Below are 22,689 nucleotides of genomic sequence, written 5' to 3' on the forward strand. Positions count from 1 at the left end.
TTGTGCTTGAGACCCCGCCCTTCCAGCCCACTGAGCCCAGGAGCCCAGGACCCAGGTCCGTAGGCTGCGCGCAGACCCCGCCCCACAAAGAAGCCCCGCCCCCAGGGTACCGACAGCCCCGCCTCCTAGCGTCCCACCCCCTGTGGGGCGGGACTTGCCCCAGCCGGAGTCGGCGGCGGCGGCTGCGGGAACTTTCCCGGCGGGTCTAATGGCTGCGCGCGGGCCGCTGTGAGGCGCGGCGGCGAGCGGGCGCGGGGCCGCGGAGCAGCGAAGAGCCAGCGACCGCGAGGCTGGAGCTCTGGTCAGGCCCGGTCCGACCCGCCGAGCCCGCGATGCGCCCCGGTGCTGTCCCTCGGCGCAGCTGACGCCCCGCGGCCCCGCGAGACCCTAGCCCGCCCGGCCCCGCAGGAAGCGGCCGCCGCCACCCAGTCCAGCGCCCGCTCCGCCCGGGCACCATGGCGGGGAAGGCGGCCGCCCCCGGCACCGCGGTCCTGCTGGTCACGGCCAACGTGGGCTCGCTCTTCGACGACGTAAGTGCCGCGCCGTCGGTTAGGGAGGGGCGGCTGCCGGGCAGGAGTCTCCAAGCCCGGGACCCTGACATCCTCATTTCCAGCTGGAGACCCTAAATCCCGGCCCCTACAGCGCCGTCTATAGCCGAGGACCCTGGGCTAATTGTGTTTTGGACGTGTGACTCTGATGCCCCCTACCCACAGCTGGGGACCCTGACCAGGAATCCCCCAGGCCCCAGACCCTGACCCTGTAGCCATGGACCCTAGGCCAGGAAACTTCCAGCTACACACACCCCGGATCTTGACACCGCTTTTCTGGTCCCTGAGACCAAACTCGGAAGACCCAGCTTTTAAACCCCCGTCTTAACCCAGCCTACGGGGAACCCAACCTAAGTCCGGATCCTTGAATCCTGATGCTAGTACCTTGTTGTGATCCCGAAAGAGCAAATCCCCATCCCTTTCCTGCTCCCGAACTCTAGAGCCACAAGTTCTGACCTGGAATTTTGACGCAGAATCCTGGTACTTGGATGCCCTGGCCTCCAAACCTAACCCATGCTGACCCCAGGTCTCCTGACTCAATCCTGGCCCCTCAGTCTCTCTGAATGATTCTCAAAGTCTGAATTCTGACCCCAGAAACACAGCTTTCAAAATTTGGTCCCTTGTCCTCCAACCCAGCGCACACTGACCCAAAACCTCAGATCCTGCACCGACCCTTGCACCCCCCCCCCCCCCCCCCCCCCGCCTCCCAAGCAGGAACCCTGGCCTCCAATTCTTCTCCTGCACCCTATTCCTGTGCCTTCTTCACGAAGTCCCAACAGACCTCAAACCGAAACCTTGAGAGCCATAGCCTGAGACCTGGTCTCTAGGTCTCATCCCTCTGTCCTGTCCCCCGGGAGTCCCTGAAGTGTGAGGAGGCACCCTCATTTTGCCATGTAACTTGTAATCGTGCTAGTTCTCAAATAAGGCAGCCTCTATTCAAGCCCTGGAGGACTTTATATTCCTTGTTTACTAAATGAAAAGGTGCTGAAAAGCTCTTCAAGGCCAAAAAAAAAAAAAAAAAAAAAAAAGATGCCAAAGGCGTTTATCTTGCAGGACCGCTTCTCTTGTCCCCAGTCCCACCCCGGAACCCTGGCCTTTCTCCTCTGGGAGGCAGAAGGGAGCTGAGGCCTGAGGCACTGGGAGCTCCCTGGAGCAGGCTGAGGCTGACCTACTTCAGCATTGCAGCCACGGTGCCACCCCGCTGTTGGTACTTAAACTGCCAACCCAAATAAAGCAGAATGCCGCTCCAAGTGGCATGCTTGGTTAAGAAGAAAGGGTAACGCCGCAGATGGAACTATGGGGCCACATACTCCCCTTTCTCTCTTTCTCTCCCCTTGCCTAGCTGAAGAGCTGGGACAGTGCCAGGGCTTGGACACAGGCCCGATGTAGATTTCAGGGGAGGGTCCTGTTTCCTTCCTGGCAGCATGCATGAGAGAAGAGTTTCATTGAGCCGAGTTCACAGACAGCGTATGCTTGTTTTTTTTTTTTTTTTTTTATTAGTAGAAGGCAGGCGTTATCGCTGTATTTTGTTATTTTTGCTTTTAGACATGAAGTGTGTTGTAGTTCCCTGCTAGAGAGGCACTGTCTGCCCTCTCAAGTTATGGACAACTCGATGTAGTTTCACGTGTGATAGTTTTCCCTGTATGGGTGTGTGCCCATATATTTAGCATTCTATTCTAGGCCTTCCAGTAACATGTCACTGTAGCGTGGTTTTGTTCAGATGATTCAGATCCGTTAGCTGTGGCTTCAAAGCCTCAGAAATGTCAGGAAAATTAGGCATGGTGGGGCACTTTCATCTCCAGGGGAAAAAGAATTTTGCTGTGAAAAACATTCTTTCTAGTAATTCTCAGTTCTAGAGTTTTTGTTGTGTTTCAATCATATACACACATATTTTCTCTCTCTCTGATATTAAAGTGGGTGATTTAATTCGCCTTGTTTTTGGAATCAAGGGACTTATTATGCGGCCCTGGCTGGCCTAGAACTCACTGTGTAGACCAGGCAGTCGAAGATCCACCTGCCTCCTCTGGGATTAAACACAGTACACCTCCATGCCCAGCTCACCTCATGTTTGTTTAGCGACATGTTCTTTGAGTTTTTACTTTTTTCTTAAGGTTCTCTGGAGTTTTGCACTGCATTTCTATCTAAAAGGAGTATTTATCTTGGTGACTTATACCTGTTAATTCTGAACCAGTCCCCAGGGTAGGGGGCATACCCTCATTGGAATGGCCAAGAAGGGCACACTCATACTCTGGGGTCTGTTTCCATGGTGGGTGCTGTGGGAAAGAAACTGAGTAGAGAGAGTGGTGAGTTCTCAAGTGAGCTAGAATTTAATTCCTCGGGTATACCAGAGTCAGAAAATGTGCTTGTGACTGACTGTGCATCTTGGTGTGCCATGTGCCCCTGGTGACACTGCCTCTCCAGCGGTTTTCAGGACTATAAAAGAGTTCTTGCTGTGGGAAACAAGCTCTACCCTGCCCAGCGCCTTAGCTGCTGCCTAAGGGAGTCGGTTCCCAGGAGGAAAGTGTCCGATTTGAAATAGTCATGCTGGCTCTGAAGGACATTTTTTCCATTTATGCACAAGCAGTAGGTGGTTTGTTTCTGCATTTGTAGTTTTGAACGTCTTCCCTCCTCTTCCTAATCCAGATGTGACCCCTCTTAAAACACCATGTAAATTTTTTTTTAAATGGGCATTGAACCCTAGCCTTCCCTGCTTAGCTATAGGCCCCAGCCCATGTATGTAAATTTTAATCATAGCTTTGTCGTCAGTACCCTGGGATCTCCAGAACATCTTGTTCAGCCTGCTCTTGTCTCACCAGCAATCCTGGCTGGCATCCTTGCCTGGCAGGGTGGCCCATTACAGCTACTGAGCTGTGCTGCTGAGGGCCTTCAGCTTGCTTCTAGCTCTTTGACCTCACAGTGTTGTCCAAATGCATCACTGTAGGCAGATTTGTTTCATGTTCTTAAAAGAACTGTGGAAGACCTGAGAGAGAGAGAGAGAGAGAGAGAGAGAGAGAGAGAGAGAGAGAGAGAGAAAAGAAGAAGAAGAAGAAGAAGAAGAAGAAGGAGGAGGAGGAAGAGGAGGAGGGAGGGAGAGAAAGAGAGAGAGAGAGAGAGAGAGAGAGAGAGAGAGAGAGAGAGAGAGGGACTCTCAATGTTATTATGTTAAATGTCAAGACTGAAAATGTTCAGCACAGAACACTCAAGCGGATACTCTGTTTGCTGGCAGGGGGATTGGTCACGTCACCTAGCACCGGGGCAGGGAAGCTCCAGGGTTTCTTGGGTGGGAGTGAGACAGTTAAAGTCATTTGCACAGTGTTAGGAAAAACCAATCTTGGCTCAGTCACCCTTTGGAGGAAGAATCTTCAGCCCGTTTGTTCTCTGACTGCCGCTGCCTCAGCTAGTGACCCTTCAGAAGTCTCTTTCCAGGTAGCCAGGGGCACCTGTGACTTTCTAGTTGATTCCTAGTTTGATTGGTTGTCCCTTGGGGAGAGGGAATAGATGAGCCAGGCCATGGCGGTGATTGCTCTGCTGATCTGGCTGGTGTTTTGACCATTTGTAGCTCTAGGCTCCTCACTTAGTGACTAGTAGTGAGCTGAGAAGGTGGATGCTTGCAGGCGTGCTTCAGGGTTCTCCCACCCTTACATGGTCAGGCTGTGCTGGCCTTTGGTCCTGCTGTGTATTTAGAGTAAGATGTCATTTGGAGCTGGCTTCCTGCTTTGCTTAGTTAACTCCCAAGTGACCCTTTCCAGGCAGACGTGGTCTTGCAGAACTGGCAGTGTTAGTGGGAACCAAATGTCCCTAGTCAGTAGGTGTTCTTGAGCCATGGGGATGGTGAGAGGCAAGTCAGAACTGTGTGGGTGGACTCCAGGCAGACACCTTGACCCACTTCCCTCTCCCTCCTACCTCTTTGTATTTATCGTCTTTGCCAGGGTTCCTCATCAGTGTGGAAGGGGCTATAGTTGTGGCTCCCACAGGCCTGCTCTGTTCTCCGCAGCAGCCTTCATAAGGGCAGCCTCCACCTCACTACTCTTCCCAACTTCTGCCCCACACTTCTTCACTTGGGGACTCTGGGTGCCAGGACTAGGGTCATTTCCTTGTAGTCAGCTCTAGAACACTGACGTCATCTCAAAGGGAAGCCCTATACATTGGCTGCCACCTTCCATTGCTACTGCCCACCACTCGTATGTCTGCCGTCTCTGTGCATTTGTCTGTTATGGAGGTTCCTGGATCCCAGATGTATACCTGTGGAGCATGGGGCTTTTGTGTCTGGCTTTTTTTTTTTTTTTTTAAACCTAGCAAGCAGCCATCAGAATTCTTTCTGTGGCAGCATACATCAATGCTTCCTTTCTTTCTATGGACGGACAGGTGTCCCTGTGTGCTTGTGTTTGTCCAGTCATGAGTTAGTGGGCATTTGGATTGGTTTTGCATCTTGGTTGTGAAAACCGTTGGGAACTCTTGTGTATATGTACTATGGATGGGTGTTTTCAGTTCTCAGGGTGTGTGTGTGTGCCTTGCAGAGAGGACTTACTGAGTCCTGAAGAAACTGTGCCCTTGTCTGGAGGAGCTACCATGCTATACATGGCAATCTCACTTATTTTCTTTTAAAAAACTATACACACTCACACACACACACACACACACACACTCATTTATTCTAGGTGTTTGGATGTTTTGTCTACGTGTATGTCTGTGTAGCACATGTGTACCTGGTGCCCATAGAGGTTAGAAGAGGCCTTCACATCTTCTGGAGTGGAGTTACAGACAGTGCTGAAATCAAACTTGGGTCCTCTTCAAGAGCAACAAGTACTCTTAGCCACTGAGCCACTCGCCAGTCCCCTGGCCCTCATCCATTTCATGCCTTCCTCAGTGGTTTCTCTCCCCCAACTTGGTGGCTTCTTCTTCTTCTCCTTCTCCTTCTCCTTCTTAAGATTTACTTATTTATGTATACAGAACTCTGCCTGCGTCTACACCTGCAGGCCAGAAGAGGGCACCAGATCTCATTATAGATGGTTGTGAGCCATCATGTGGCTGCTGGGAATTGAACTCAGGACCTTTGAAAGAGCAGTCAGTGCTCTTAATCTCTGAGCCATCTCTCCAGCCCAAGACTTGGCTTCTTGGAAACGCTATACTTGCTTCTCCTTTCTCACTTCTCAGGGTGGTATACCCAGGTAAAGCCAGACCTTCCCTGGACATGCTCATTTCTTGGTCCTCACCTAGGTTCCATTTCTCTTTGTGATGCTCAAAACTGCAGCAGAGAGGCTGAAGCTGAGGCCAAGATGGCCTTGTAAAGCACAGCACAGAGGGCCCAGCTATGCCCTCTGCAATTAGCCTTCACAGAAGACCAGCACTGTCATTTTAAAAAGTTATTTTTATGTGCAGGCACGAGTGTGTGCATGCGTGTGTGTGTGTGCCTATCGAGTCCAGAAGAGGGTACCTATTACCTGGAACTGGCTGCTAGGAACTGGACTTGGGTCCTCTGCAGGAGCAGTACATGCTGTCTCAATGAATAAACCATCCCTACTAGCACTTTCTTGAAGTGGGACCAGCCGTCTTGTCTCTTTACTCTTTGGCAGAGCATGTGGCTGCCAGTGGCCTGGCTTCTCCTCCTGGAAAAGGCTGCATTCAACGTTTAGAATTTTGAGATAAACCTGGTAGTCATCTGTTTCCATGCTGTGAATGCTCCCTCCTTAGCTCTTTCCCACTGTGAAGAAACTGGGACCATGTGTCTCTCCGTCTATCCCTAGTTGGTCTCAGGATAGGTAGGTGGCTGAGGAGTCTCAGTGTTCTTTCTTCTGGCACTGTTATTTGTGAACAGAAAGTTAAGCAGGCAGTCTGAATTTCAGTCTGGGGTGCTTTTTTTTTTTTTTTGACTATGTAAAACAGGACTGGCACTTGTTTCCCTGGGTGATGGGATCAAGTGAAACACCATCACAACATTTATTGCTACTGTTACTGGTGCTGACCACTGTATGAAACCATTTCTGATTTGTAAACACAGGTGATTTTCCACAAACATCACTTCCTGGCTGCTTTCAGTGTTTAGAATTTTAAGATACAATGTTTAAAAAATTTGAGATACATATGTTGGTCATCTGCTTTTCCCCACCCGGACTCTGTTCGGGTGTGAAGGAACTAGGACCATGTGTCTCTCCATTATTGACGAGCCATTGAAGTGCAGTATCCCTCTGCAGGACTGCCATCCTCCATGTGGCTTACTGTCATTGCTCCAGAGGTGATGAGGGGCATGAGAGCATGGGCGACTGCAGATATTATGTACTTTTCCATCTTTGAAGGAGGTACTGAGGGTAGTGCTGTTGGATGTCCCAGTGACATTTGGGGGGCATTTGTGCTCATACAGTCTACACAGACACCTGAGCAGTCTCATCACACAGAGGTCCTCCTCCAAGTAGCAGGGCTGGGTGGGGGTGGGGGGACTTTGCTTGGTGTTGGGATTTATGTTGAGTGCTCTCATGGACTTGGTGATCTGATTGAGAAGTCATAGAACCCCCAACCCACCTGCCTCTGCTAAGGGCCTCAGGAGCCCCTCCCTGTCCCAGGCCACGTGAGACTACACTTGAGAGGCTCAGACTTGGGAAGAGAAGCCAAGGGTTCCTTAAGTTATAGTTAGGAGAGTGTGGGCTTCCCCTTCAAATGGCCCCACAGGCCTTCTGTTCTGTGCTGTTCAAGGACAGCCATGCTCTGACTGGGTGTCTTGCCGAGTGTGTGAGCTCATTGAATGACCAGTGTGCCTGAGACAGAAGGTAGGCTTGCTTGTTCCCCTCCTGGGGCAGTGAATGAGGTCTTTGGAGCAGAATACCTGGCAATCTCCCACACTGACAGACCCTCCCAAAGATCTGAGGAGGTGCCTGTGCTGGCCAAGCTCTTGGGTCTGCTAGGCAGCCAGGTAAGGCAATGGCTAGCTAAGTCTGCCTTGTAAGTGTCGCCCTTGGAGTTGCAGGGAGGGAATTTGGAAGCTCTGGTGGCCATTTTTGGCTCTCTCTCTCTCTCTCTCTTTTTTTTTTTCCTGGAGAGTAGATTAGGGTTTGGCCTTCAGGCATGGTGAAACCTAGAACCAGAACTAATTCTCAGGGTAGGCAGCCTGATCTTGAGCCCCTCAAAGACTAGGGACCCTGGTGCAAACCTCTGACCTGATATAGTGGTGAGAAAGCTTTCTGAGCTTTCCTTAATGAGGAACGAGAATGGAGCATCCAAAATATAAAACAAATGAGAGGCCATTGCCTGTCTTCATGCAAGGAGAATTTGGATCCAGACGTGGAAATCCTACTCTGATAATAAATACTCTAGTATTGGCAGATTGGGGGTGTAGTCCATCAACTTAAGTTAGCATCCCTGTGGGCTCTGTGGGAGGCTCTTCATCATTGGTTCTTAGCCCACAGTTTCTTCCAAGTGTTCTGTTTTTGTGAGCATGTCTTTGGACTTCATCGTTGAGACATTTGAGTCACTGTTGTGCCTCTGCTTGGCATTAGTGATGAGCACACCCTTGGTGCCTGCATAGCTCCTCCAACATTTACACTGTGAAAGGTTGCCTTGAGAGGTGGTATGCCACCAGAGCAATGATTACTGGATGCCCCTTTGCCATAGGGAGGAGCTGTGCCAGCTGGTCCTCTATAGGATGCCTGGGTCTTGTATGATCTTGTATGATCGACCCTTATGATGTAAAGGGTCCCAGGCTCTGGCAGAGGCTCTGGGTGAGCTGGGCTTGATATTTAATATAAGGGGATTCCTGGTGGGAGATAAGCCCTGAGTGTGGTACCAGGACACAAGTGTTCTGCAAGTCTGGAACACTGCCTCTGGGTTTGTTTGTTTGTTTTCCCTTTTGCAAATGGAATGTTTTCAACTCACTTCTAGGAGAGTCACCATGGTCTAGTTACTGCAGAGCCCTGGCATACTTGCTGACCATTGTGACCTTGGGCTGATTGTCTTCTTGGTTTATCTCTCTGATGAGGGTAGGGGACCTTTCCTTGGAGTTTGCTGAGGCCCTGGGTTATTCTCCCTACTCTCTGTCCTGGGGTATGCATGTAGAACAGTGCTGCTTCCCCCCCGCCAACACCCCCACTGGAGCTATTAGACCAGTCTCTGCCCTCTCCTCTGGTCCTACTCCAACTTTGAACTGGCTACACCCCAGAGCACAGTCTCCATGATGAATCTGACCCTCACCATCTGCATCCTGAACTCCAAGTCTATTACATCCCATGGTTGGACCTTCCAGCTGATGTCCTTGCCACTTTTCCCACTCAAATTGCTCCCAGGCCTGTCTCTCCCCTTGGAGGCTCAGATAGGCCACACTCTGCCTCAGCATGGACCCTGGAGCCTGTTACCTTTCTATAAAAAAAATTTATATTTATTTCCATGTACATGCATTTGTAGCATGTATGTGTAGGTGCCCATGGAGGACAGAAGACGGCATTGGATCTACTGGAGCTGGAGTTACAGGTGGTTGTGAGCTACCCAGCATGGGTGCTGGGAACCAAACTTCTGGAAGAGCCATACCTTCTTAACTGCTGAGCCATCTCTTTAGAGAGCCCCTTCCCCCTTCTTATCAGACATGTGAGCCTGGTTCATTTTCTGTTCCTGCCTGTTTATGCTTCAGCAAGCAGGAATCCTACCTGGAGATCTGGTTAAGGATGCTAAAGCAGAGAGTGTGGGACACCTGCCTCTGTCAATGCTGCTGGCAAGCACTGCTCTCCCAGTCTGATGTGGAGAACTTTCTATGGGTCCCTTGGGCCAACAGCCTTGTCTTCACTCTATCTCTGGGTGCTAAGCCGCTGCCAGATGGCTGGCCAGCCACTCACTGAACCTGAACACATGTGGCTAACGGTTACAGCCTCCTGTATGACCTGGCATTGCTCCCAGGGGAACCTCATCTGCTGCAGCTTTGCTGTCCTGCTGCCTCGGCCTGCTGGAACACTGGGGACTCCCTGGAAGCTTCCTTCTGCACCGATGCGGTCTCCCCTGTCATGTTCTCGTACCCTCTTCCCCCCTCATAGTGCTTGTTGCTCAAGTACGACACATTTCTACATCTGTGGCCTCCGAACCACTGGTCTTTCCCAGGATTTCCTCCAGATCCCTGCAGAGGCTGGTGGCTCTCATGGATCTTTCCAGGACCAGCTTATGTTCTGGCTTTGGGTAATGTGTGTAGAGTTTGCCTTCCCTGCCTCCTCTTCTCCAACCTGAAGTGATTCCAGGTGTTGCTTTGTCATGTCATTGTCCCCTGTTGACAGCTTTCAAGATACAGGTGTCTGGCCGCTTACAGCGGCATTGTATGACTTGAGGGTCTACACGAATGACTAGAGGGCAGAAGTGGAGAGCTGGCAGGTTTCCTTGAGATGCCTGATACCCATCCCATCTCAGGATGAAGGTGGAGGCTGGGTGGGAGGTGTTTTAGTCAGCTGACACCAAAGGTGGTGTGCTGCCCTGGCACAGTGACGTTAGCAGTGGCTCTGCTTGCACCTCATGTGCCACAGGGATAAGTATGGTCCGACGCACTCTTGTGGTTAGTGGAAAAGTCTGGTTCTTGGACTGTAGCTTTTTTCTCTTTTCTCTTTAAACACTTTTATTGAGGAATAATTTGCATGCCACACAATTTACCTAGGAGGCTGTACCGGTCAGTGGCTTTTGGAAAATGCCTGAATTTATGCAGCTGTTGCCATGAAGCAGTTTTGCAACACTTCCTCCCCTGGCCCTCTGCAGTAGAAAGCCTCAGCTCTTGGTCCCACCCACCTCAGCTCTGCTGTCCCATAGGATCCTGTCTGTTTTTCTTTTCTTTTTTTCTTTCCTTTTATTTATTTATTTATTTTTGGTTTTTCGAGACAGCGTTTCTCTGTGTAGCCTTGGCTGTCCTGGACTCACTTTGTAGACCACGCTGGGCTCGAACTCACAGCAATACCTGCCTCTGCCTCCTGAGTGCTGGGATTAAAGGCATGCACCACCACGTCTGGCTGGATCCTGTCTTGAAGTTAACATGTCATGAAATTATATGATGTTCAGTCTGACGTCTGGTTTCTCTCACTGAGCACAGTGTGACGATTTTGAGGTTTCTTGGTTTTGTGTGTCAACAGTTGACCTGACGGTGGCTGAGTTGTATTGTACTGTATGGTCACATGGCTCATTCATTCTTAGTAGACAGGCCTTTGGGGTACAGTGAGTGAGTAAACATTGTTTCTATAGACATTAATGCTTGTCTTCCTGGAGCTTACAGTTCTGTATGGAAGTGGGTGTGGGTGCTTGCTTCCCTGGGACTGGTTGAGCTGTGTGTGTGTGTGTGTGTGTGTGTGTCTGGGTGTGTGCCATTTCATACTCTTCTGGCACTGTGTGGGGCTCAGCCATTTGCTGTGCAAGCACCTGGTGGTGCCTTCCTGACGATGAGAGGGCATGGAGTGCCCTGGGGATTTCATTTGCATTTCCAGCTTTTTCTTTTAAATAGTAAGCACCCTACAAGTTGGTAATGATTGTCGTGGGCAGCCCCATGGCTCCTGTCCTCCTCTTCACCTCTCTAGGTGGGGTATAAGGTACTGGGACTGCCGCTGGAGGCCCCGTTTACTTGACAGGTGGGAGTCATAATGCTCTCCGTCATTGAGCACCATTACTTCAGGTGAAGCAGGAGTGTGCCATCCTCCCAGGAGAACTCAGTAGACCAGCCTCTTCTGTTGCCTACAGGTGCAGGGAACATGCCACTGTTCATCGGGAAAAGGTCCTGCAGTCCAACCCAGGCCTGACAATCTCCATGGGGGTGTAGTGAGGCTTTTCTAGGGATCCCCAATGGCCTGATGTTTTTGTCCTTTTTCTTGGGGTTCCGGATTTGTGTTTGCACATCCATATGCAAGTCCGAGAGGCACTTTGTGACTGTAGCTTTGTGGACCTATCACTCAGGCTCTGTGTAGGCTTGTGGCCATGCTGGGGATAAATGATGGCATGCTGGGTGGGGGCATTGATGCCAGGCTGGGTGTTTCTGTGGCCTTAGCAGTTGCATTCCTTGAGATTGCATGGGAAACATCTGTCTGTAATGGGATGGTCTGGCCTTCTTGGCAGCAGGTGGCTATCTTGGCTTAGGCCCATCAACACAGCCACTGTAGGACAGAAGGGGATGTTAATTGCTGCTAGGAGGCATCTGACTGCCTCAGTGGTAGGAGAACAAGAGGAAGGGAGAATTTGGTCTTGTTTCTGTGTGTGGGAGGATCCTTGACCTTGTCTAAGGCTGTGGGGTGCTGGGATGTCAGGCTTGCTGGCCCATCTCACCTTCTCTTGTTTCTGTGCGGCTCTTACCATTGTAGGGCCATTTCCCCAGGCCTGGTATATGCCTCTCTGGGAGTTGGCCATTGGGATGGCTTGGGTGTGTGGTCCTGGACCCATCTGGGCTTGAGGCTCCATTATACTGGGCCCTATCTGAGGTCCCAAGAAGGAGCCAGAGAGGCCTGTCCTTCAGCCCTGCACAGCTTCCCTTGTCTACCTTTTGAGATACATGAGGAGTTAGGGTAAGAAGTAAGAGGAGGGACATCTTTGGGTGCTGGCTCTGACCACCAGGGTGACACACATGTGGAGGCTGAGATTCGGCCATATGGCTTCCTTCTGTGGAGTTTTGGGGTTGTGTACCGGTTCCAGGCTACAGAGATTTGTCAGGGGCTTCAATGAACACTTACTTTGTCCAGTTCGGTAAGTGTCAGGTGTTCTTAGCACCGTGGAGGTGAGGCCCACCCATGCTGTGCATGATCTGGGGTCATTTAGAGTTACTCTCCTAGGGCTTGTTCTCCTGCAACGGCATCTGTGTGAGGAGCAGGCCGATTTCTGGGGACTTGTTTTGCTGCTTTTCTCCTTCATCACGGTTTGGGTTTTTCAGATCTGTCATAACTTCCTGTTTTCTTGTAACGACTCGGGGGCCCTCACTGTTGCAGTCAGGTGGTGCACTCCGTGCACTGTCCAGGTGGGAGGAGAGGGCCGGGTCACATGTGGGGAACATGAGACATGGAGACTGACCAGTGAGGTAGACAAACCAGCACCCTGGCGACAGACATGAGGCTGTCTGAGACCCTCACTGGGTCATGTGGAGTCTCATTTCTCCCCATCTGCTCCAATTCGTGCAGGAGCTTTGGGGTCCCCCCAGACAAGCGTGGTGTTACCTTTACAGAGCTCCAGTTTTATATGGCTCTGCTGTGCCTTATAGGAAAGCCAGGGCCAGGAGGGCATGCTGGGTAGTGGCCTCTGGTAGAGGGCCTTGGTTGACTGGATGTGGCCCAAGGTACTTTGCATGCCAGGCCTGTCACCCTCATAGTTCTGGGGGGGTTCTGCCTCCCCTGCAAAGACACTTGGTGACCCACCTTCCCCACTGGGACCTGGGGGCCTGGGACCCCAACTCTCTCAGCCGTGGAGCATAATTCTGAATGAGAAGGTCTTCACAGAGCCAGACTCAAGAGTGGCCTAGAACAGAGATGCTCTGCTGTGGAGATCGCACAGCCACTGGTGCATGCGGTAAGAGCTGAGTCCTGAAGGCTTTGGTTTGGCCGATCTGGTGATCTAAGCTAGCTGGGGAAGCAAGGGAGGAGTGGCTGTGGGGGTACTGTGACACAAGAGCAGAGTCAGGAAATGGGGAGCAAGGCAGCTGATAATGGCTGACAGTAATAGCAACAGGCACTGTGGGCCAAGAGTTGCTGTGTGCTGATGGCTCTCAGGCCTCTGCTTCTTTACAGTGGACAGGGTCATAGGCCTGGGTCTGAGTCTAGCGGGAGGGTGTTGAGTTGTGGAGGGCCATGTCTGCTCGATTGCTACTGTTGTCCCTCTGAGTGGGGCCTTGAGTCCAGTTGAGCCCCTGAGCTGACTGTAAATTGTTTCCTCATCTACTGATAAGCAGCTGCTCACATGGAAGAAGAGAGGTTGCATTGGGGTGGGGCTAGGGGAGTCTAGGAGCTTCAAGTGATTTAGGACTTCTGGGCTGTTGGGGGTGTCCCTATGATTGAACAGCATGACCCTGACATAGGGACATTGTGGTGTAACTAAGAACTGTGGATAACTGACTCAGCGACATTAACACACAGTCTTTCCACCATTTAAAAAAAATACTATTGTACTTGGGAGAGATCAGATATATCATAGTGTTGATGGGAAACCAACATCTAGGATTTGATGATGCCAATGACTCTATTCTCTCTCCTATACTGGTGTGTAAAATAGATGTGCAGCACTGACCTCCCTGTTCTCATTCTGGAGGGACTAGATGCTCTGAGCTATGTGGCCTACACAGATGTGCAGTGGAGGGATCTCACAGTCTTTCAGTGGTGTTTGCATTAGGGTCTGTCTTACTGATGAGATACTGACTTGCAGCATCCTCGTAGGAGAGTGCTCAGCACTCGCCTGCTGGAGTCATCTTACCTCCGGTGGCTGTCTGCTGTTCATAAAGCAAATCTAGTTACTATAGGTTCAGATCTGAGTCCACAGGCACTTGCCAGAATGTCACTTGTTGAAATATCCAGGATCTTGTGTCTGAGGGAAATAAATTGAATTGGATCAGGGACACATGGTTAGAAAAAGAAGTAGATAGTTTTTTAGGAAGAAAGCCCTCCTGGGAATCAGAGTAGGCTAGTGAGCTGCGGGTAAAACCCCCAAAGATGGAGGTCACCAGGAGAATGACTCTTTAAGGATATGAACACAGTAACACCCACACCTACCTCTTCTACTTTTTTTTTTTTTTTTTTTGAGACAGGGTTTCTCTGTGTAGCCCTGGCTATTCTGGAACTTGCTCTGTAGACCAGACTGGCCTTGAACTCAGAGAGATGCACCTGCCTCTGCCTCATGAGTGCTGCGATCACAGGTGTGCACCACCATGTCCAGCTCTGCTCAGGCTTTTCTTGCTCTAGCTCTGTTCATTATGTGAAGCCCAGGCAGGGAAGGCTTTCTCTGCCAGCTGGCTGCTTTTATGTTAGTCCTGGAAAAAAAAAAAAGATTTACTTGCTGACATGCTGGACATACTTGAATCCTAGCACTTGGGAGACAGAGGCATTTGGATCTTTGTGAGTTCAAGGCCAGCTTGGTCTACATAGTGAGTTCCAGGCTAGCCAGAGCTACATAGGAAGACCCTGTCTCCAAAACAAAACAAAAAGCACATGCAGAAGATTTATTTGTGTGTGTGTGTGTGTGTGTGTGTGTGTGTGTGTGTGTGTGTGTGATTGTCCATATGTGCCACCACATATCCTGCTGCCCTTGGAGACAATAAGGAAACATCAGATCCCCTGGCACTGGAGTTAGAAGCAGTTGTGAGCTGCCTGCAGGGGTTCTGGGAACTGAACTCTGGTCCTCTGGAAGAGCAGCCAGTTCTCTTAACTGTTGAGCCATCTCTTTGCCCCCTTATGTTGATCTTAGTGTGGCTTTCTTTCAGTCTCTATTCTGTCACACTGTTCCACTAAGGTTGCAAAGGAGCCCAGATGATCTGTGTTTGATGAGGCCTGCCCAGCATTTTGCTGTGGTTCTGTGCTAGTTGCAGGGTTACTGCCCGGAGTGTGCCTTTTTCACTCTGAGTGCTGTGCAAGTGGCTGCTCCATGGCTGCCTTGTGCTTTAGAGAGTGTTAGTCTCTGTCTTCTGACAAGTTGGGAAGCTGACCCAGTGCTATTGTTGTTGCTGAAAGTGTTCAGATTCTCACCATTCGTACCTTATAGAAAAAGCAACTTGGCTTCCAGGCTTGGCATTCAGGCAGTGTAGGCAGGAGAATGTGGCGGTACCTGACAAGGAAGGGGTACTCTTTGTCTCTGGGTTGCTTTCCCACAGGACCATATGTGACTGGGGTTGCTAGGAGCCGTGGAAGAGCCAGTGCCTTCCTGAGTCTCACCTGAGAATGTTCGGGCACATGCACCTAGCAAACATGGACACACTGACGTGAGGCTCTCGTGGAGACTGCTTGTGCTGGGGCCAATCATAGCTAATCCTTCAAGGTCCCTTTTCAGACTGTGGTGGCCTGGATGATACCTGCCTCTTGTACAGTGTCCCCATCTGGGATTTCTGGTGGATGTTTGGTGCTACTTGGTCCTTTGCTGTCAATTCTCTGGATTGAAAGAGGCAGGACATGGTGGCAGGAGTGTTGACTCGTGTGTGTGTGTGTGTGTGTGTGTGTGTGTGTGTGTGTGTGTGTGTGTGTTTTATAAAGGGAACCTGGTTGTATTTCTGCAGAGCTGGAGCAAGCTCTGAGCCTGGGAGGAGAGTGATATATGTAACATTATAGAGGTGTGCCTGGAACCTGTGCGTTTCCACAGGACATTGCTCCCCCTTCAGAGTATGGGGCTGAGATGTTCAGAGAGGCCTTTAGAGTAGAAGCTACCTGGTGGTGGTGACATTCCAGGCACTTGCTGGCTGGTGCTTCCTGTGCAGCTGCTAACTTCCCAGAGTCCCAAAGGTCCATGATCCTGGGGCTTCTGGAAGTTGTAGTCACATCCACATCTGTGCCTGTTGTGTCTGGCCCAGAGTGAATTGAGCAAATTAAGTGTCCTTCTCAAATTGTCTGTGTGTTGCCTTCTCTAGAGCCCTAAGCCCTGGGCCTCGTCATTCATCTTGGCTGGCCAAGTGCTGCAGGCCGGTCGCTCACACTCAGTTTGCAGCATGCATCTTGTGGCCCTTGCCTTTGAGCTGTCTTACCAGGCTGGGAGGAGCCTCCAGGGAAGGGTTCTACTGTTGTGTACAGGGAGTGGGTGGGCCTAAGCCAGCTGCTTCTTTAGGAAGAGGGTTTTCCTCATCTCAGCCTCACTGACTGAGCACATGGGTAAGTGAGGCCCTATTTCTGGAGTATTTTTATTTCATGTGTGTGTATGTGTGTGTGTGTGTGTATGTGTGTGTGTGTGTGTGTGTATGAAGCATGTCTCTATCTGTAGAACATTCCTCATTTTCACTTTGAAGAGTCTATACTGGTTTCTTTTATTATTGTCTATTAATTCTAAAATTCAGATAACATATGAATCCTGTTCTAATGTATACGGCTCAGCATTTCCATGTATTCACCTGCTTGTGCAACCACCGCCACTCTCAGTTCCAGGGTCTCTTAGCATCCTGCAAAGAAACCCAACGCTAATTTGTAGTCATCCTGCATCCCACTTCCCTGAAACCCAGGCAACCAGGAATCTACTTTTTGTCTCAGGGTCACTGGTTCTGGATGTTTCCTATGAGTGGGATCCAGCAGTCTGAGTCCTGTCAGATGCTTTGACTCAGCACAGTATTTTCTGAAATTTCCCATGGTGCAGCACTGGAGATACTCCATTCACTTTTGTGACTCAGTGCTATTCCATTGTGTAGATACACACTGCATTTTGTGTGGCTTTGGTGGCCCGTTGGCTGTTACAGATAGGACTGCTGTGAACATCCATGCACGAGCTTTTGTTTGAACATTGGTTTCTGTTTTCTTGGGTGTAAACCCAGCTGTGGAGGTGCTGGCCAAGGGAGCTTAGCTTTTGAGGAACTGCTGCTGGGCGCTTTCCATGGCCAGACCGTTTCACGCTCCACTGGCAGTGAGTGACGGTCCCAATGTCCCCATGTCCCCAAACAGCCCTTGTTATTGCTCATCTTTGGTCACGACTGCCCTGGTAGGTGTCAAGTGCCATCTCCCTATGGTTTGATGTGCAGTTCCCTGATGCCAAGTTTCTTCATGAGCTCATTGGGTATTTATATGTCAACTTTGAAGATTCAACTGTGCAGCACATTTTAACTTAAAAAAATTGTTGAATTGTTAGAATTCTTTATATATTTTGTATACTAGATCCTTAGTAACTGCGTGTTTCACAATTTGTTTTCCCATTTGGTGTTTTCATTTCTTGAATATTATTTGAGGCAGAAATAGTATTAATTTAGGTGGAATATGCCTTCTGTTTTCTTTTGTTTGCATCTAGTCTGAAGTTACAAAGACATCTGTTTTCTTCTAAGACCTACAGTCATGTAACGTAGGGGGTTTGCTTCTTTTGGATGTGGCTGTCTAGTCATTCCAGCAGCATTTATTGAAAAGACTCTTATTCCTCACGGGGCCATTTTACCACTCATGTTGGAATTTAAATTGCCCATGAACATCCACATTTATGTCTGGAGTCTCATTTCTAGCTCATTGCTTGACATGTCCACCCTTTCACCGGCATCACACTCTGTTGATTACTGCAGCTTTGAGTAAGTTTTGAGATCAGAAGCGTGAGTCTGCCATGGTTTTGTTCTGTGTCTTGGCTTGACCATTTCCTTCCATTTCTATATGAACTTCAGCCTTAGCTTGTCAGTTTTCCACAAAAAGCCAGCTTGAACTTAAGACAGAGGTTATCACAAGTCTGTAAGGTTTTTCAGGGGAGTGTTACCACTGCAATGCAGTTCTTCCAATCAGATTGAATTCATCTTAATTTCTTCTTCTTTTATTGATTTTTTAAAAAAAAAGTTAATATGTAAAATAAACCCCCCCTCACACACACCGCATTGTACCTTGCCTGTTACCGCCCTCCTCTATCGTTCCCATCTGTTCAACTAAGTTCACTGTTGTTTTAAGTTATTTTATGGGTCTTGAACTTAGGTTCAGTTTATTCTACTTGTGTTTGTGGGTGATCTTTGGAGAGTTTTCCTTTTTCATGAGTCAGCTTTACTGGTCTGTGTCTTGCTAGGCGTTCTTTGGGTACCTGGCTGCTTCTCTCACTGGTCCATGGTGGTTCTCACTTTCCTCGTGGTCCTTTCACTTCTGTAAGGCTGGAGATAATGTCTGTTCTTCATCCCTGACTTCAGTAACTGACCCCCTTTTCACCAGTCTACTGCAGGTTGGCCAGTTTTGCTGATCTTTTGGATTCCCAGGTCTCCTGTCTCTTGGTGCTGGCTGCATTCAGAGTTAAATCAAATGGAAGCCTTTCTTGAGTGTTCTATCTCATCCCTTTGCCTTCACTAAGCTGATGACCTGAGAACTGCTGAGCAGACTGTCTCCTGTACAGACGGATGGGGCCCACCTGAGTGTCCTGGGTCATGGCTATAGTTCTAGGTTTGAAGCTGTGCTTCTGTTTGCATTAGTCTTGGGAGAACCTCATCAGGGGGCACCTTTGTTGACTTAATATGTTGGTGGAATAAGCACACACCAGGTGAGGGTCAGCTTCTGACAGAGAGATGAATGCCCCGGTGTCCTCGGAGCCAGCTCTCCTTCAGCACTTAGCTCCAAGCATGTGTGAGAACACAGCACCCCTGCACCTGGGGCCCAGGTACCTGCAGTGCTGCCATGTTCTAGTGAGTTCTCCTCTGTCTTAACAAGGCTTCTGTTGTGATAACAACACCACCAAAAGCAATGTGGGGAAGGAAGGACTTACGTCATCTTAACAGATTACAGTCTATCATGAAGGAAGAATCATGGGAGGAGCGCAAGGGAAGAACTCAGACCTGAAGCAGGGACCATGGATGGGATGCCGCTTACTGCAGTGATCCCCATGGTTTGCTCAGCTTTCTCTCCAGACAATCCAGGCCCACCTGCCCAGGTGTGGTCCACTCTCAGTGGGATGAGCCCTCCCACGTGAACAATTAATCAAGAAGACGCTCCTCAGGCTTGTATAAAGACCAGTCTGATGGGAAGCATTTTCTCAGTTGAGGTTCCCTCCTCCCAGATGACCTTAGCTTGTGTCCCGTTGACAAAGAAAACTACTACACACACTCTCTCTGTTGACCACTGCCACTGCCACTATGAAGAAAGCAGCACTTCAGGACAGCTCTTGAAGAAATGCCCTCTGCAATGAGCTCCCAGGAATGTCTGTCTTGTGTATATTCCCTGTGAGCTTAGAGAAGTCGGTGACCAGGCTAACCGGCCTCATGTGGCTTGTGACTCATCTGCTTGTCTTATTCTTTTTTGGGGGTGGCGGGGTGTTTCAAGACAGGGTTTTTCTGTGTAGCCTTGGCTGTCCTAGCCTCTCTTTGTAGACGAGGCTGGCGTCAAACTCACTGTCATCTGCCTGCCTCTGCCTCCCTGAGTGCTGGGATTAAAGGCGTGCGCCACCACGGCCAGTGCTTGTCTTATACTTAAAGATGACCTTGTTGGAAGTCCTGCCCTTAGGGAACATGGACACTTACTGGCCTGGGGCTGCTCACTAAAAGTCTTACTGAGACCTGTTGGCCTGTCTGCTTTCTCCCTGCGTGTGTGACTTGTGCTTGTGCTGCCTCCCACTTCTTGCAGTGAGACACGTCTTCTTGTATATGATTGATTGACTTTCTTCAAGAAAGATTGGTTTGAGCTGAGTTAAAGTGAAGTTTTCTGTGGGAAACTGATCCAGTGCTGCCTCCAACTTTTTTTTTTAACTGCTTCATATTGATGCAGGCTTGCAGGTGTCTCCCCTGTGGCTGTAATTATGTTGCTAAGAGACCCTGAAGGTCAAGACCTAAGCTCCTGAGGTATGGAGTTCCTTTTTGGCATGGCATAAGACAGCCTTCTCACTGAGTCTTAAGATATGACAACATTTGAGTCTCTCTGCTTCTGGGTTAGCTCACTAGCCCAAGGGGCAGGTCCCATGAAAGTCTTCACTTACCAGGAAAGTGGGACAGAGGGGAGGACATCCTATTGAGACTCTAGGTGAGAAAAATAGAGGGGATAGGGAAATAGATGGATTCAGAGGGTCCTAGAAACCACAAGAGGAATATTATGATGGGTGGATCTGGGCCCAGGGGTTCTGCTTGATCGAAGGCACCAACCAAGGACAATACATGCAGTCATCATCAAACCCCTACCCAGATCTAGCCAAGGGACAGAACATTCTCCACAGTTAAGTGGAGACTGGGGACTGACTTTCACACAATTTTTGGCGCCCCATATCTGGCCATGTCCCCTTGTTGGGGAGGCCCAATGGCACTCGGAGGAAGGATAGCAGACTACCAAGAAGAAACTTGATATCCTAGCACCATATTCATGGGGAGGAGGTCACAGTCATAGGGAAGGGGAATGGGGTGAAAGCGGGAGGGAGGAAGGAATGGGAGGATGCATGGGATGGGATAGAAAATGAGATGTAATATGAATTATTTTATTTTTCAATAAAAATGTGTTTTAAAAAAAAGATGTGACAACAGTCTGGCCATGTGCGTGTATGTGTGTGTGTGTGTGTGTGTGTGTGTGTGTGTGTGTGTTTGTTTGGTTCCGATGCTCAGATTGTCACCTGAGGCAGTTGAGAGAGCTGATCCTAGGATCATGAGAGTGGGTGAGCTGTCTCTACCACTCATCTGATATGAGGTGGCATGGGTGTACTCTGCAGTGGCCAGGCGAGCTGGCCCTAGGGTCTTGAGAGCCGAAGAGCTAACCCTGCCCCCTTACTGGGCTGTAGCACTCAGGAGAGTGACCCTGCACCTCATCTGGGCAACACAATGGAGCTGGCCGTGATGACAAAGGTGTGAGTGAGCCAGCTCCAAGGATGCGAGAGCAGGAGAGCAGGCCTCTCTCCTCACAGGCATGTGGGAGAGTGGGCTTCACACCTTGACTGGGCAGCACAGTGGAGCTGGCTTTGGAGGTGTGGGTGTGGATGAGTCAGCCCTGAGGCAATGAGAGATAGAGAACTGACCCTGCCTCAGGCTTATGGTGGCATTGGGTAGCCAGCCAGAGCAGTGCTGGAGAGCTCGCCCTGGTGGTGCAGATAAGGGAGAGCCAGTGGGCTGATCAGCTTAGTTAGCACCCAGGTCCATAGCCAGGGCTCTGAACAGACTCACTCCCAAATGTATATTATCTGTGATGGTTGGGAAGTGTGAAAGGGCCCTCCATGACACAGGGCAACAACAGGATCCAGTATTGATGGTGTCACAGAAGTCAGAGATCTTGAACCAGACCAGTGACTCAGGGCAACGGACATTTGTAAGTGAAGATGTGTGGATAGAGGGTAATACTGTGGGACACATTGTGATATACGATAGCTTCTACAAGATGTTTTCTCTGTGTGTGTGTGTGTGTGTGCGTGTGCGCGTGTGCCTGTGTGCACATGTTTGTTTATCTATGTGTTTTGTTTTGGAAGGGACTTTGCAAGGGTGAGTATGAAGGTATGGGGTGATGAATGGGACTGGGGTGCATGACATGAAACTAACAAAGAATCAATAATGTTAACAAAAATAATATGTGACAGCTGTCACAGAGGCCTTGCTTAGAGTCATGATTTTGTTTTCTGTTGGCTGTAACCTTGGTCACTGTGGCTTGAGCCCTTCTAGGTTGTTCGACTGGCCTCACACTTGTCACCTGGAAGAATGTATGGAGAATGCGTCTAGCTCTGGCATGTGTTGTGTCTTCCTTTAGGTAGTGAGCATGGTTACTGATGTCACAAGGGCTTCTTGCTCTCTGCAGATGTGAGCCTGTCTTGAACAGGTTCACTCCTAGCTGCTGGTTCCGGCTTTAGATGTGAGCTGCAGGTGCTGCTCCACTTCCTCGTGAGAACAGCTGGCCTTCTTCAGGCCCTGGGGTGTATTTGAAAGGATTACATGTTACAGGATCCCTTAGCTACCTGTCAGCCCCGGAGGTAGTCTAGGCAGAAGAGGAAGCTTATAGAAGCAAGCCATTGGATAGCTCCTAAGAAGAGCCCGAGAGCAAGGCTTGTTTCACCAATACCCTATGCCTTTCTTGAGGAAGTGTCTATGTCCATCTTCTCCTGTCCTTTCCTGTGTCCACTGGCCTTTCTGAGAAGTGCCACGTGCCTCTGCATGCCACTATGCCCAGAGTTTGGTTCTGTGGGTAGGTAGGCTAGAGACTCTGGTCGCTGGTCAATTCCCTCATGTCCGTGGACAGCACCCTGACAGCTCCTCCAAGGAGGATGGCATACATTCTGTATCCAAAAGCTCAGTGCTGGAAGCAGGGAGCAGTGGTTGCTTTCTTCTGGGGTCCACTCCTAGTTTCAGTTTCTCTGCTACAGTGCGTGTGGCCCTTAGCAATACCCTGCTCTAACCCCTGCTCTTGTGTTGTTTTGCCATGCAGCTGCTAGGGTTCTTCTTGAGTTCATCACTACCAGGCATTGGCCTGTATCCCAAGGGGGCATCTGCTGTTGCATGGGGGTCCCGATGTCAATCTAGAACTGTCCAGGGAGGATGGCTGACCTGGGGGATATAGTGCCCATGCTCACTTTAACAGGGAAGATGAGGGGCATTGCTCCAAGGGAAAACATGGCTCACTTTGGCATCTCAGCCCTTTTACCTTGGTGCTAT

The 22,689-nt window shown here is 49.8% G+C and overlaps 1 protein-coding gene across 1 annotated transcript in view; it reads left to right on the forward strand.

Moving 5' to 3' along the window:
* The first annotated feature begins 367 nt into the window (after window positions 1-367).
* Window positions 368-22,689, forward strand: part of Inpp5a (inositol polyphosphate-5-phosphatase A) — a 190,945-nt gene continuing 168,623 nt past the window's right edge. Inside the window, exon 1 of the mRNA XM_051145549.1 lies at window positions 368-530. Coding sequence (XP_051001506.1) covers window positions 456-530 — 75 coding nt within the window. The 5' untranslated portion in view covers window positions 368-455. The remainder of the gene's footprint in view (window positions 531-22,689) is intronic.

The sequence above is a fragment of the Acomys russatus genome, chromosome 5, assembly GCF_903995435.1.
Source record: "Acomys russatus chromosome 5, mAcoRus1.1, whole genome shotgun sequence".
Taxonomy (NCBI): Eukaryota; Metazoa; Chordata; class Mammalia; order Rodentia; family Muridae; genus Acomys; species Acomys russatus.